Genomic DNA, 16,143 nt, shown 5'->3' on the forward strand with positions numbered 1-16,143 from the left:
TTGGTCAACTCCACCTACATTGAGTAGACACTCAGCAGGAGAGGAGCAAAACAAACATTGTCTGCAAGGGAGTCCTAACAACAGTAGCCTGAGCAGCTACGTACAGTGGCTTGCAAAAGTATTCGGCCCCCTTGAACTTTTCCACATTTTGTCACATTACAGCCACAAACATGAATCAATTTTATTGGAATTCCACGTGAAAGACCAACACAAAGTGGTGTACACGTGAGAAGTGGAACGAAAATCATACATGATTCCAAACATTTTTTACAAATAAATAACTGAAAAGTGGGGTGTGGGTAATTATTCAGCCCCCTGAGTCAATACTTTGTAGAACCACCAATTACAGCTGCCAGTCTTTTAGGGTATGTCTCTACCAGCTTTGCACATCTACAGACTGAAATCCTTGCCCATTTTTTCTCCAGAGTAGTCTGATTTGATAACTGAGAGATGAGCGCTGTCAGATGGGAGAGAGGTCACAGCTGTTATTATACCCTATTAAAAATAAATATATTTAAAATACATTTCTAAGTGCCATGAACAAGTATTGTATTTTATATGTAGGTCTTTCCAATGTACATTAACACATTTTAATGTACATTTTTATGAAAAACGACTGATAGAACTGCATAATGCTGATCAGAAAATGTGATTGAGAGCACGACGCCAGAAGACTTCAGCACCACGGACAGGGCCGAATCCGCTGATTGGCTGCGCGTGGTTATATAAAATCGTGCTCCCTGAAGCTGCACGCTTCTTATGACCTTCGTAGTACGGAAGCAGCATGACAGGCACCAAAACCCTGTAGAGTAGCTGTATTAACCCTTCACATCCTCACGCAGCAACCCCATTCGCCCACCTCCCCACCTCGCTCGCTTCTCCCTTGAGCTCTCGCGATAAAAGAGGCTGCAGTGGGGTTGGTAACACTGCGTCACCTGACTCAAAGGAGGGGGCAGGGCGTGTTGAGAAATATAAATAAAATAATAATTAAATAAACGGAAGGATGTAAGTCCACCGAAAGCACCGCCATCCAACGACCCGGTTTGAAGCGCGCATCCCCGGAGCTGACGGTGAGGAAGGCGCAGAGGAAGCGTAGGGCTGCAGAAGGAGAAGGAGAGAGTGAGAAAAACAAACAAACAGAGAAAAAAAACGCTGCACTGGATGGTGTGGGATGAAGATGATGATGTTCCCCTGCACGCCCCGCTGATACTCAGGGACTGTCAGACTGGTGGTGGTGGTAAGGATTATCCAGGAGACAAGCGGAAGGAAGACAGGGAGGAGGGGAGGCAAGAGAGAAGCATCATCCAGGGAGGACGGCATTGTGAGGGAGGCTGTCCGACCATAACGCGGAACAGTAAGAAATTCATTAAAAAACGGAGGGGAAAACACTGAATTAAAACCTGGATTAGCGTTTTACTTTTTTGCCCTCTCCTTTTTTCCCCTTCCCCCCTTTTTTTGCATATAGACTGTAGTTATCACCGGATACTGGAATTCAGGGAAGAAAGTCAGTTCATGATTGTTCCAGAAACGCATGCAGATCCAGCAGATCTGAGTGGGAATACCAGCTCTCCGCTTGTTATGCAACTCAAATCAATTGCGGTTCTTTAGAAAGTGCCCTAATATTTCTTTTCCTGGAGCCTGTGTCTGTGTGGTGTTCTCGAGGGCGGCTGGGATTACTGAGGCTGCTCGCTCATTCCGGCGTGCGTGTGTGTGTGTGTGTGAGTAGGGGGGGGTAGGACCATATTGGAGGCTTGCTGGTTGTACTCCGCGGAGAGAAGATGTCGGGGCAGACGCTGACGGACCGCATCGCCGCGGCTCAGTACAGCCTGACGGGATCCGAGGTGTGCCGAGCGGTGTGCAAAGCCACCACGCACGAACAGACAGCCCCGAAGAAGAAACACTTGGAGTGTGAGTACATCTACGTCTAAGTAACCCCTCCATCTATCCTTGTCATGCACAACTAGGCCTTGCACCAAATACATGATGGTTGCCCCCCACCCCCACATCCGTTACTCCAGCGTGTCTTAATATGCTTGGATGGGTTTCAAGTCATAGTATATACTCACGTGTATGAACACACACACACACACACACATACACACACGTACTACCGAAAGACCACCAACAGGAACTGCTTTCAGTCTTAACTGACCAAGCCAAAGTTAATATATAATTACATGGCCTCTCACCCGCTGACTGTGCATTAGTGTAGAGCCAGAATAGGGAAACCACAAAGTCTCCAACCAGATACTTACAGATAAAAGTCCCTCTGATTGCATGCTATCTCTCCCTCCAATGCTGCTCTTATGCTAGTTACTGCATAATTAAAAGGCTAAAAGTAGTTTCAGTACTACTAAGCACACAGGTGGGGTTGTTGCCTGAGACCTTGTCCTCTATGGTAGCACTGAAAAAACTGCCAACATATTTATCACAGATTTCTTTTTTCGTTTCTTGGTGCAGTTTCTAGATGTCTTTCATTGCACGAACAGGGTTGTCAAATGAAGGAGCAGGCGGTGCCAATTCAATAAAAAAAAAAAAGGCTATTAGCTTTTTGGAAAGGATGGAATGGGGCTGTATTTACTGATAACACACAATTTCAGGGACAGTCAATATCCCCAGTGGTCATCCATACATAAAGTAGATTGAACTCTCCAATGACTCATGTGCAGAATAGATAATAGTGAACACAGCAAAGGTGGAGGTTTCAGTTAGAGTGGGTTTTTTTCAGGATGCAAATGAATGACACAAGGCCTTTAAGTATTTTTGCCAATAAATATGCAAAAAACAGACCAAGCTTGTGCATTTGATCTGAACACATACATGTGAATAACACAGCCTTTTGCTTTTTCTGCACAATGATATAATACAGCTTGTATTAAGATATTCAACACACAAAATCAATTTGTCTATAATATAAACACCATCCATGCATCACATCTGGGAAACATAAAGACTTGGCATAAATAGAAATACATGGAATGTCCTCAGTCCTCTTCCTACACCAATGAAATCCGTGATCCCTGACTGGATTTTTATCCAAGGAACCTTTTGCCCCCAAAATGAACGATTTAGTGCATTTATTTGGTTTTGGAATAATTGGAAACATTAGGAAGTTATTGAAACAAGCTGGTGAGAGGTCAGTGAGTGCAAGTCACTGAATTGTTGAGGTTATAGGCATCTATATAGACAGAAACTAATGGAGGAAGAGTTACGGCCGGGATGGCCGATGTGTTTGAGGTGTGGACCCAAAAACAGACATGTGAGAGAAAAACGAAGTATAACAAAAAGCAAGCCGTTTATTAAGGGTGATATCAAACAGAAAACAAGGCAAGGTGAGCTGGGGAAAAACTAAACTAAAACCTAAACTGGGATGAACTAAAACTAACATGAAAACTATGCCATGGTACCTGAACATGAATCAGAACAGGTACATCTGAAAACTGTGACAAGAAACATGAACCTGAACCGAAGCATGAAAATAATCCTGAGACCGGAAGTACATGACGCGAGACAAAGAGACGACCCAACAGAGGGGGAACAGAGGGAGATAGAGGACACAGAAGGGTAATGAGGGAAGTGGAAACACCTGGGGAAACACAGCTGACACAATGAACCTGACGCCACAGGGGAAGCAAAACTAAACACACTGAACATGGAAACACAGACTTTCAAAGTAAAACAGGAAACATGGAGAGATGTGAACTGGGACACACTGATACAAGAGACAGAGAGTCGGAGTGAGAGAGGGACAAAGAGGAGAGAGACGCAAGGGGAACCTACCTAGACAAGGAGATAACATACGACAAACAGAAAAAGACTCATAAATAAGGAGACATGGACGATAACATAAACTACACTAAACTTCAACTACGATGAACTAATACAAAATAACCCAAAATACTCTGTCACAGACCCCGCCCCCTGACAGGGAAATTATTGTTTGTGTAATTTTAAACAGGCAGAATCACCGGGGTTGGAAATATAACGGTGAAATCATTGTCTATCAGTGTCCAGGCATACATGCCCATGCCATGATGCTTCCTCCGCCGTGTTTGACAGATAGTGTTGCTTTGGATCATGAGGTGTTTCTCTCTTTCGCAATACTTCTCCCATCATTCAGCTGCAAGTTCATCTTGGTTTCACCATCCACTTTTTTTGTCTTCTTCTTCTTCTTCATTTTTTTTTGTTGCAGATTTTCCTTTAGATGTTTTCTGGCAAAGTCTAATCTGCTCTTCCTGTTCTTGAGTGTAACCAGAGGTTTGCACCTTGTTGTAATCTCTGCATATATCTGTTTATGAAGGTGTCTCTTTATTATAGACTATGTGACAGTGATACCTCTTCCTGTGTGAGGATGTTCTTGACTGGGTTAGATGTTGTGAAAATGTTTTTTTTTTTAATAATGGAAATAATTTGCCACTTCAGTTGTCTTCTGTGGTCTTTCAGGTCTTTTGGTGTTGCTGAGCTGCCAGGTCCTTGTTTTTAAGAATAATTCAGATTGTTGATTTGGCTGCGTCCATAAAGTTTTTCCTAGTTTCTCTTTCTAATAGGTTTATTTTGATTTTTCAGCCTTATTATGTCTTGTGCTTTTGGCATCATATTGAAATACAGTGATAAGCTATCAAATACAAATTCAACACTTTAAACCAACTTCAGACGTCTGCTTCACTGGGAACAGGCCTCACCTCAACTAATCGTCACTCAATTGTCCAATTAATTTTCAGTCTTTATTAAAAGTCTGCAAAGCCTACACTTCAGTCACATATTGATTGTTTGAATCTACCATGTTGGTGTATAGGCAAAAAAAATACAAAAATGTGTCTTTTTCCAACAGCTTGTGGACCTAACTGCACACATAAAAACCTGTCTGTAGCCATTCACAGAAGTAAAACACCTAGCTTGCTCCTACACTAAGCTAACAGCCTTGTTAGGTTATTTTATCTTATGTTAAAGTTAAACATTTCATTTTAAACATGCTTCCCCCACGATATTAAAAATAAATAAAAACTATATATTAAAAGGAATTTGGCAGTGACAGGCAGAACATGCATGGAGGTAAAACTCCTTGTTTCAACTCTTACAAATAAGTTGCATTAGCATAGCTTACTGTAACTTTAAGCTAGTACCATTTAGCTTTTAAAATCTCTGCTACAAGTGCCAACATGCTAAAGAAAAAAAAAAAAAAAGAAGACCTGAAAATCTTTTAGCTGAACTTATTTTAATTTAACATTTTAAATTCATGGAGCTCTTGAGTTCATACTGTTTTTTTTCAATCAAACTGCTTCATTGTATGTGACAAAGGTAATTTGTTCTGCAGGAGAAGCAGCCTTAGGTTAAATTGTTTGACATTACATCCTGTTTTACCCATAGCTGACATTTACCCAGTGTGCTGCTTGGAGAAAAAATGTCTACTTTTACCGCTAGCAGAAAGATGCATCATAATCATCAGTGAAACTTGTTGCCAAGATCCTCCAACACCGCTGTAGTCCTGTTTTATATCGACATGCTTGGCATCCATTAATACCCCTGGAAATACACTCTGTCATCCACACAATCACATGGATTTATGTATGTGTATTTGGCTCTAGGATACTCTATTACTGAAGCAATTTACATATTTTAATAACATAAAGATGCTGCAATGATATAACTGATTGCCTTCTTGCATATCAAATCCTTGTTGTATTTCATTTTGGGAGCTTTTTGGCTTGTAATGTGACGCGCTGCTTCTCACTCTGCCTGAAACCTGACAGCAGCACATTTTTTGTCCCTCTCCAAGTGAATGGATAATGTTTGTAGTTGGTCAGTCTGTTGTCAGTGCAAAATGATACACTAAACATGTACTAACTTCACTCTGCAAGTCATTTAAAAAGGGAGGGGAGAAAACATGCTGAATTGTAAAAGGGCACTTTGTGTTAGGAGCTGTGTGCTCAAGGTCTAAAAATATCTCTCATGGATTGTTCCACTGACAGCCAAATGTGTGTTCGTTTGGTTCAAGTGACATCCAGGGGAGTAAGCTCCACAAGCTGTGATCCCCAAACCGTGCAGTGAGATAGAGAGACAGGAGAAAATTAGAAGTTACTGTATTCAGACTGAATCAGGTGCTGTAGTGTTTCTGAGGATGAAAAGCACAATAAATAGATGGTATTAGAAAAGAGTGGGATGAGAATATAAGCAGACATGTCTCCAGGTTCATGCCTCTTTACCTTGGGTTTTTAAAAGGCTGGAGAAAACAAAACACAATGATGAATAGTTCAGTAAAGTGTGTCTGTGGAGGCTTAGCAACTATTTGATATCACTTTAAAAAAAAAAAATTTTTTTAAGAGCCTGACAGATGACTGAGATGCAGATCGGAAGTCTTTTAAACTCTTAAAAGATTAGTGCTCAGGCAGCAGCACAGATTGCCCGACACCCCACATGCTATGAGTGTGTCTTACAGATGGATCTTGATATCCTCCACACAAACACACAAGCACGTGTCTGCATGTGTGCATTCACAAACCTTTGGCAGCATCCCAGCATGAATAGACTTGCATGTGGATCCAAGTGAGGAGGTGCAGCTGGGAGTCAAGTGCTTTAATGGGCCAAAGTTTTAAAGGGGATGAGGATTATAGCAGTGTACAAAGATCACTTCTAAAAAGTCTGGTAGTTTGTGTCAGTCGCACAAAATCTTAAATATGCACTGAACGTGTGCCATAAACAAAGAGTCACTTAAGAGATTTCAAGCTAATTTAAAATCCAGCTTTTATGAGGAAGGAAATATGCTCACCAGAATTTCTGGCATTTTTTTATAAACAGCAGAAAAGTCAAGCAGGCACATTTAATGTTCCCCTCACCCCCAACCAGTCATGGCAGATGGCTGCCCCTCCCTGAGCTTGGTTCTCTTGGAAGTTTCTTCCTGTTAAGTGGGAGTTTTTCCTTCCCACCATCGACATGTGCTTGCTCATAGGGGGTTGTCTGACTGTTGGGGTTTTCTCTGTATTATCGTAGAGTCTGTTCCTTACAGTATAAAGCACCTTGAGACGACGGTTGTTGTGATTCGGTGCTATATAAATAAACTTAATAAAAATGAATTAATATCAGGTGTTCTCATTGTTTTGGTGTGAAGATGAGGACATCTGTGTGAAAGCACAATTCCTGAACTATATGTGCACAATTAGGGGTTAAATGTATTTTTTTTTACAAATGTGTTAATGTTTCAGTAAATTACATAGGCTAACTTTAAGTTTAAATGAATCAGTAGAAATGTTATTAGTGTGGCCATCTGCCATGCTGGCACGCACGTACGCTCAGAGGTTCACAGTGGAGTGAGAAATGACACAAGCAAGCCATGTTCACCACACTTATCAATGTATGAAACAGAGATGTGTGGGATGACGGTGAGATGCTGCTGTTTTGAAATATTAGAATTTTAAAGAGGCGGCGGCTGAGTAGAGAAATGCCACCGCATCTGATGCTGCTCCTCCATTGTGGGCGTGTTCGAGATGCCGCTTTGGTTCTTTCTGCCTAGATTGATTGGAGTCGGTGGATTACTCAACATCTGCCACCGTAGCACATTGAAACAGCAACTGCGACAAAACTACTTCAACCATCAGGTCCGTTTTGTTATTACCTGCAAAGACAGTTTTCTTTTTCACTGCCTTAGAAATTAGGAGTTTATGAGCAGTGCTTCAATGCATCTCTTTGCGCAGTTGGTCAACAATTTCAACTAGATACAGGCCTAGCGTGTGGATCAGAGGACACACAGGGTTTCTGCAGCCTGAAGGGAAGCAACTAGATAACTAGTGTAACAGGATTTTAACATCTGCTAAATGAAGATTTCTTTGTTTTCAGGGACGGGCACCACAACTCCTGCTGCTGTTCCTAATAGCCTCCATCTCTAGCTGCCACTGCTTATGTTGCCCCTCACCTCTTAATCCTCATGCTGTTTAGGGAGCTATAACAGGTTTACAGTTTGAAGGTTATATTTTCAGAAATGTATGGCATCATGTTCCACCTGCTCTTCTCTTTGCTTCTCTATATCTACACAATATTTAAACCTTTGCAATGTTGATTATAATGACCTGATTAAGCGTCACAGCTGACATTCTGTCCATTTTTTTCTGCAATCATTATCACCAGCTCTCCCACCGCTCTAAATCCAGTCACTCTGATGAACAGGGGGTTTTTCATTTTTTTACCCAGAGACACGATTATACTCTGCTTAGAGCAAACACAGGATACAATACCTTCTGTGTGTGTGTGTTGGAGGCGGGGAGAAACGTAAACAGCGTGCTGAGTCCCCTTTGGCTGCTATGGTGCTGTTACCACAACATGAGTCACCATCAATGTGTTACCATGTTTGAGAGGCCTCCTGCCTCCTCATAGGATGGAGGATGGGGGAAGGGGCTTGAAGCGTGTCTGTATTCGTTTACATGGTCAATGTTCAACTTTATTTGCCCTAAATAAAGGCGGTCTAGTGCAGACAATATCTCTGTAAAATATCCATCTTATGGATATTTGTTTTTATGATTTTCCATGTGCAAATGTGATAGAATGGCAACCCTGAACAAGTCACTAGCCTTTCACAGGGCAAACATGGAGAGACAGGCGATCCTTCACACCTACAATTTAGATTCATGTCTCTGCACTGAGGGATTAATCCAGAGTGAGCATTCTGGGAAGCACACTTTCCCGCATAGCATTAGATGCAAAGAGTGATATTACTTCTGTATCTGTAGCAAATATGAAGCCACAGGCAGGTTAGCATGGCTTAGCTTATCTTCAGTGGGATTCAGAGACTTGGCCTTCATTCCAAGCATGGTGGAAATGCTGAAGACATGCCCAGTTTTCTCTGTAACAGCAGAGGCTTGGCATGCCTGAAATATGTCAGTAAAGTTGACACAAAGTGACATCTTTTTAAGCACCTCCACTTGTTGACCCTGTGCTGTCAGTGTGGATATCGTCACAGAAAGTGCTGGCTGCTTCTGCAGTGTACATTTTCATGCTGCTTCGGTTAGATCCTGTGAGCTACGAGTACAATCTAGTGCTGTAATCTTACTGTTTTTGACACCTGCGACAGCTTGCTGTTGTCACAGTGTGTGAGTGTGTGTGTGCACGTTTGTTGAAAAAACTTTGTGGTGACCAAAAATTGGCATGCCACTATACCTGTTGGGACGAACCGTCACCAATTTGGGGACAAAATGCCGGTCCTGAAAAATTTGAAGGCATTTTTGAGACTCAAAATGTGGTTTTAGGGTTCTGGTTATTACCAGGTATTACTGCCTAATGGAAAACCCCAAATACGTTTCAAGCTGTGCAGAACCAACCGGAGTACAAACTAATGTAAAAGGGCTAAAAGTTGCCTGTTTAGCAATTTAGAATTTTTTAATTATGAAATTTTGTCCAAAGCATTTGCCACATTTGGCTGAACACAGCATGTCAGCATGTTCCCGTATACCTCTACATCCGTCCCGTGGCTTTCGTCCGCAGTGCAATCACCCAAAAGTGCCAACATGCTGGCAGTTCCATTGGCAGCCAGACGTACCCAAGCCTTGAGCCTGCTTCATCTCAAGAATTGTTCCTTCTTTTTAACCACACTTTCTTCTTTCTATCAAGTTTAACAGTGTTTACATTTTGTTTACCTGCTTCGTTTTTGCTTTTTTACTCAGCAATACTCATTCTCCATGGTTTCATTATCAACTTCACTCCTAATTTCACTGTATTTCAAAGCTAAAAAACAACAAAAGCTTTCTGATTTCTACCTGCAAGCTTGCCATTCTGTATTCTTGTGCTTGGAAATTGTGATGGACCAGTTCCCTTTATAACTCTTAAAGATTTTTGCTTAAAATGGTGCAGCTGGGGAAGAATTCTTCCTTTTCTTATACTGACGCAATGTCCATATAGTTATGGACTGTGATATTCATTTTATTTATTCAGACTCTCCTGCATCATCTCTACTCCCACTCGTTCTTCTTCTCTTCTGTATACTGTTCGAGTGCAGTGTTTGCCTAATGATGAGCTTCAGAGAACAAGTGCAAGAGTAAAAGGAGGTTGTTGAGAAGGCTGGCCATGTACTGCTGCGCTGATCGCACAGCGGGGCTCTGCAAAAGCCTCCGAAAGTCTTTCTAATGTCAAGCAATGTGTGGGAGGTGCACTCTTCTACCAACAGTGTGTGTCCAGATTAATGAGCCGGGTTATGGATCCCCCATGCCGCTGTTATCTGACCATCTACTCTAAATGTGAGCACCAGATTGAAAGTATTTGCTCCTTTTCTCTTAATTCCTCCCACCTCTTACCCTCCCTCTCAGGCCTATTACTCATATTCTTTAGAGGTCGCAGTGCCCTTGAGTTTGCTAGCCTGAGAATGAAAACATGCCGATTACAGTGAAGATGAATCTTTTGGGGCAGAGGGGGTTATTGTGCTTAAATGGGCAGGACTGGATGCAAGCGTACACTCCTTTGTTCTGGTATGCAGGTAAACAACAGCAGAATCTCCCACAGTAAAGGGGCATGTCTGTACCCAGGGCTGCATATCAATAATGCAGGGAGGCTAGGGTTTCCTGCTGTTTTATTAGGCTGCTCCTTCTATCTGCTTCAGGATCTGACATTTGCAATAAAAAGCAAAGTGTCACAAGAAAATGTGACTCTACTTCAAAACTACTTCAAGGCTAGATTGTTTTCAGTAGTTTGTTACTGCTTCTGTTGATTCTTAAGAGTTTAGTTGAACCCACTAAGTTCAATGTTATCATTGATAATGGCCCTAACCCTGACCAAAACTCTAACCTTTGGTAATCATGTTAGTTATTATTAAACTGTTCTCCTAAATCTTGACAATGAAGTTGCATAATAATAATAATGATAATAATAATCTTACTATAATTATCATATGTACGTATGTAGTCCGTTCCTTAAGTCCTTGTTAGTGAATCTTGATTAAACTTAATATATGAATTGCTTAGGGTATCAGTATCTATATAGCTTTTGGGAATTATTTTATTAACATTCAAATCCTTACAAATATTGTATACTACAAGCACTACTAGCTGATCTCCGCTAACAACCTGTCACCTTACGTGTACGTTACATCACATGTATATTATGTGTACATTGTGGTTTATAACTAAATGTTCCTAAACAAATTGTAGCACAGATGCAGTTTGAGGTCACTGAAATGTTTTGCCTTGCAAGTCTGTAAATAAGTGTTTATCAGACAGTGATGCTAATAGTAACTGATTACTTTGTTCTGCAGAAGGAATATCTAGCTTGCAAAGAAAAAGAAGAAAAAACACATATAGTGATATAATGAGGATAAAAAGAATAACATGATTAGTTAACATACATGTCTGCCTTAATACCTTAATGAAGCGCCACAGACTTAGGCGTAGGCGAAGAAAGATGCCCAACGGATTTACTTTACCAAATGGACCATCCCAGCCTTGCCGTAATGGTCTATTTGATTCACCTTTTATTGTTTATTTTATTTTATTTTCACTTGCTAAATACGGGACAGACTTGACTGGGGAGAAAGAAAGAGGGAAAGAAAAACAGCGGAGAAGAGGGCAAAAAACAAAAACCAACAAAATAAGCAGACAAAAAATACATGTATCAATCACCTGGATCACCTGTTGAGAACGAAAAAAAAATGGAAAACAAGCAGAAGAAAACGAGAGCAATAGAATAAACAACATCACGATGATCTATGGGAATATAACAGTAAATACTAAATATTAAACATTATTGTGCAGCACGTAAGATCGACAGCGCACAGTGTGCTTTGAGGTAGGAGCCAAAAAGGGTGTAGTTTGTGTGTGTGTGAGCACCCGTGTGCACACCTGTGAGCATGAACGCGCTTGTATTTAAAAGTATGTAGTAGTTCATGTTAGGGCTGGGCCATATTATACCGTTCACGGTAATACCGGTATAATGTTAAGCAACGATAGGAAAATGAAATATCGCGATAGAATGGGAGTAAAACGCGCATGCGCAGTGCCTTTGTTTTCATGCGCACATGGCCGATTGTTGAGTGAAACAGATGAACCAGAATTGGTTTGTAAAAATGGAGCAACTTCAGTGATGCGGAACTGGTTTGGTGTTTGTCCGTCAGATACACAACAAAGCACATTTCTTTGCAGAACATGCAAGTGGGCGTTGTTATTGTCGTATTTGTCGGACTAAGATGCTCTTAAATCTGGGAGTAATCTGGGTCCTAAACTCCGTATGCTTCAGGTCAAACAACACTGCAGCATCACTGAGAGTTAAAAACTGTCTAAATTCTTTCATCTTTAATAAAACGATCAGCGTTGCTGCTTTACCAGGTGTAACTATAAAGTTTAACTTCCAGGCATCCATGAAAACAAAAGTTATTACATTTAAGAAGTTAGCAGGAAGCTAGCGGAAGTTAGCTCGCTAGTTTCGCTAGTTACCTAAGCATGCTATAGCATGTTCTGACTGAGAGATTTCTGAAAAAAATCAAACCTACAGCTCTGCTATCACTTCCAACATCAATGAAGACAGGAAACTAAACAGCAGTGACGTTTGCAGGGTTACTGAAGTTGGGCTAGCTGGTATGTAATTATGTGCTACGTGATTGCTAGCGACACAGCTATGTTAGCATAACATAAACAGTGAAGCTGGGGGACGAACACTAACACTTTTCCACTTATAAAAGTTAACGTGAAGGTTCCTGATGGTTAGAGACAAATGCAATCGCATGGCAGGATGCTGTAAACGGACCAAACTTCAGTCAGGAGAACAACTGAGATAATCCATCCATAATACGAGGTTAGTCATTAATATACTGCAACAACATGGGAATAGAGCAGCTGTGATAGAATACAGCATTAATGAATCAATGGTACAGAAGTGGAGGAAGCAAGAAGAATGAGTTTAATAAAGTTTGATTTATCTGACTGCTTTGTTTCGCTTAATGTGCCTTATAATCCCGTGCACCTTATGTGGTCTGAAAAATACGTACTGCACACTGCAGTTTAATGTTGCAAAGCACCTCTTTTTAACATCAGTGGATATTATACATGGTTATGCTCAGGATATGTCAGCCCATTTCTACTGGAAATGCCTTTTGGTTAAACTTTCAGCAAGGAATTTGCATTTGCACTGTTACATTTTTATAAAGCTTTAATGTACATAAAAACCAGCTTCTTGTTTAAGTGAAAATAAATGGAAGGTTGTCTTTTTGCGCTAGTAATGTTGTGGAGTTGTATTTTGTCTCGCATCAATTATATCGTCGGTTATATCGTTATCGCAAATTTTCAAATATATATCGTGATAAATATTTTTGGCCATATCGCCCTGCTCTAGTTCATGTAATGATCTGCTAAAGGGTGCCATCTATGTTGAATTAGACCTCAGAGAGTAAATAACATCACCAGGTGCTATGTGCACACTTATGTGTGGTGTACCATGTTTCTTCTGTGCTTCCTCACCTCTGGGCACACGTTCTGTAACAAACACACAGATAAATGTTTCTTTGTCAGAAAAACAAGTGCAACAACCCCCTAAAAAAGTCAACAACAAAAAATGTCTTGGCTGCAGCACATGGTTCAGCACACAGATGTTTGTCTTTGTCTGCTGAACCTTCCTCAGAGCACAACTTGCTGCACCCAAGAGAAATCCACAAGCTAGACAATTTTCTGTTTACACAGGGAAGACCCTCATACTTAGGGGAAATAAACAGCTAATACACTGACTAGTGTAGCAAAGGCCCACAGCAAGACAGAAGGCAGAACTGATTTAATATAAGTAAGTTTTTCTTTTGTTGTTTAATTTAAATCTCAGATAGCAACAGCAGTTTTCAGATACAGGGGATGTGGGCAAGAGGAAAGACAATTAGAGTAATTAGAGGAAGACTAATCAGTAAATATAGCTGGCAAAAACAGATCTGTTCACCGACAGAAAAGATTAGTCATATGATGAGCGATGAACCAGTCCAGTGAACAGTGAAGGTTCATTTCAAACTATATTATCATCACAGTAAATCAGGCTGTTCAAGGTCTATGGGCACATTTATATTGTACTGTGTAAACATGTATCTGGTACGGCTTTTCTGGGGCAAAATAATAGGTGTGACCCCCCCCCAAAAAAATCCTTGGTATGGATGCTATCGATATTTAAATTGATCCGCCACCTTTACTGAGCGCACACCTTTAATGAGTGCCAGTCAGACTAAAAAAGGTAATATCACTAACTAATACACCATGTTAGTTAACCATGCTAATACCTACTAATCGCCACCAAGCCAAGTGCCTGTCTCCCACTCTAACTGTGCTTGATCACATTTTCTTAAACTTCTTCTCTTTTATTCCAAATCGTATCATAACATAAGAATATAGCAGGACTTTTTTGCCTTTTTTTTTTGTAAGTGTCAACACAAATGTAGATATTTCTACACAAGCTAAGTGCGACAAGCCACTATACAGGATATAGCAGATAAGATCAGGACATTAATGCCAGATCAAAATAAGTTTTTCCAATTATTAAAAAACACTAATATACAGAAACAAATGAATGTGGGATCCTGAAAAAACAAATCTACAAACTCCACCAGCAGCGGGGTGAAGTGTCACCAAAAGCCAAAGCGTCCATACGGCGCTGCTATCTGTGTCCACCAGCAGTAACTGCAACATTATATGGGATGCCTGCTTGTTCCTCAGATGTCATTTCCAGCCTCCACAGCGTCTGAATCCCAATGGCTTCCTCTTTGTTTGGCTGCCACACCACATTGGTGCCATGCTACTATGGAGCGCAGTGCATTGTGGGTACAACCCCCCCCCCCCTCCCCTTACATGTTGCTGAAGGGTGAAAGGAGCTATAAATAACCACTGCGCTCTCGTGGTCCATTCATGTGTAAACTCATGCAGCATGGCTTGTATCACGCTCTGCACACTCAAACACGCGTACACACACACATACATGCACACACTCACACTGCTTACTGAATAAACCAATATTCATGTTTATGTATCATCTGTTCAAATGTGGAGCTACTGTATATGGATATGACAAGATAAAATAACCACTGGTTATATGAAGGGTAAAGCTGAGTATTTATGTGGATTCAGAGCCGCTTCTGCTCTCAGCCATGTTCAGGCTGGTATGACTCACATGCATCTGGCTTTGGCTAGATAACCCCTATCATTTTGCTACTGTGAAGATGATTTCAAAGAAATTTCACCGCATCCTCGATGTCACTGCAAACACCAGAGCCTGTTGCCTAGGAAACCACCTTGGCATGTCCCAAGTGTCTCTCGACACATTGGTAAAAAATAATCTATGAAAAAGAACAGAAAAATGTCGAGGGTGTTGTTGGTGCAGGAGGCCTCGCTATGGCACATATATGTGTGCCTCTTGTGGTGCACTCATGCTTGGTGGTGTGCCTTCAGTTGCACTCACATGCAGTGGTTTTGATATCGCTTACAGTTATTGATGCGTTAAAGGAAGAGCTAGTTGAAATCCGAGTCCTGCCACTTGAGAGTTATTGGGTGTGGCAGATGCTGCGAACATCTGTGACAGTTATCTGAACATTTAGGTCAACAGAGCACATGTTAAGTTCCAAGTGTGAGAAGATCGAGCCCAGTCAATATAATCCAGCAGCACCACCTGCTCAGGGAACACCTTTGCAACAGAAGTCTGCTATCATTTTTGCTGCATGTATACGCGCGTCATTTAGAGCTCCTGTTTGAATGAGCTCCTCTTATTCAAACAGGTGCGGATCTCTTGTTTTCTCTCCTCCTGTTTTGGAACAACATGATCATGCATCTCCCGTCTTTGTTCGGTACATTGCACAAAGGCGGCTCAGGTGCTGTGGTTGTAAAATAGAGCAGGAAAAATCTGTGTTTGTGTGCGCATGCACATTTGCGAACAAAATAAAATAATAAATGTGCGGAATAGTGTAGAGGCTATTATAATCTTCATGTCACAAATAACCTTGTGTAACGGCTAAACTGTTCCCTAGGCTTTAAATGAAGGACACAAGCTGTATGCTGATAAGGTATACTGTGGCCACAGTACAAGACTGACCCTCCTGTTTTTAAGCTATAATGGATGTTTTACATTTATTTTTCAGGAACAATCAATAAAACCAAAATTGGGGTTGTAATTCGCAAAATACCACAGAATGAAGCCTCCCAACTGTACTTTAAGCATTTC

The 16,143-nt window shown here is 41.1% G+C and overlaps 1 protein-coding gene across 1 annotated transcript in view; it reads left to right on the forward strand.

Annotated features, from left to right (window-relative positions):
* The first annotated feature begins 941 nt into the window (after positions 1 to 941).
* Positions 942 to 16,143, forward strand: part of snap91a (synaptosome associated protein 91a) — a 63,148-nt gene continuing 47,946 nt past the window's right edge. The window contains exon 1 of the mRNA XM_085422541.1: positions 942 to 1,908. Within this exon, the coding sequence (XP_085278667.1) occupies positions 1,779 to 1,908 (130 nt within the window). The 5' untranslated portion in view covers positions 942 to 1,778. The remainder of the gene's footprint in view (positions 1,909 to 16,143) is intronic.

Source organism: Rhamphochromis longiceps, linkage group LG11 (assembly GCF_057381845.1).
Source record: "Rhamphochromis longiceps isolate RC_006_pf linkage group LG11, R_longiceps_female_GT1.1, whole genome shotgun sequence".
NCBI classification, from domain to species: Eukaryota; Metazoa; Chordata; class Actinopteri; order Cichliformes; family Cichlidae; genus Rhamphochromis; species Rhamphochromis longiceps.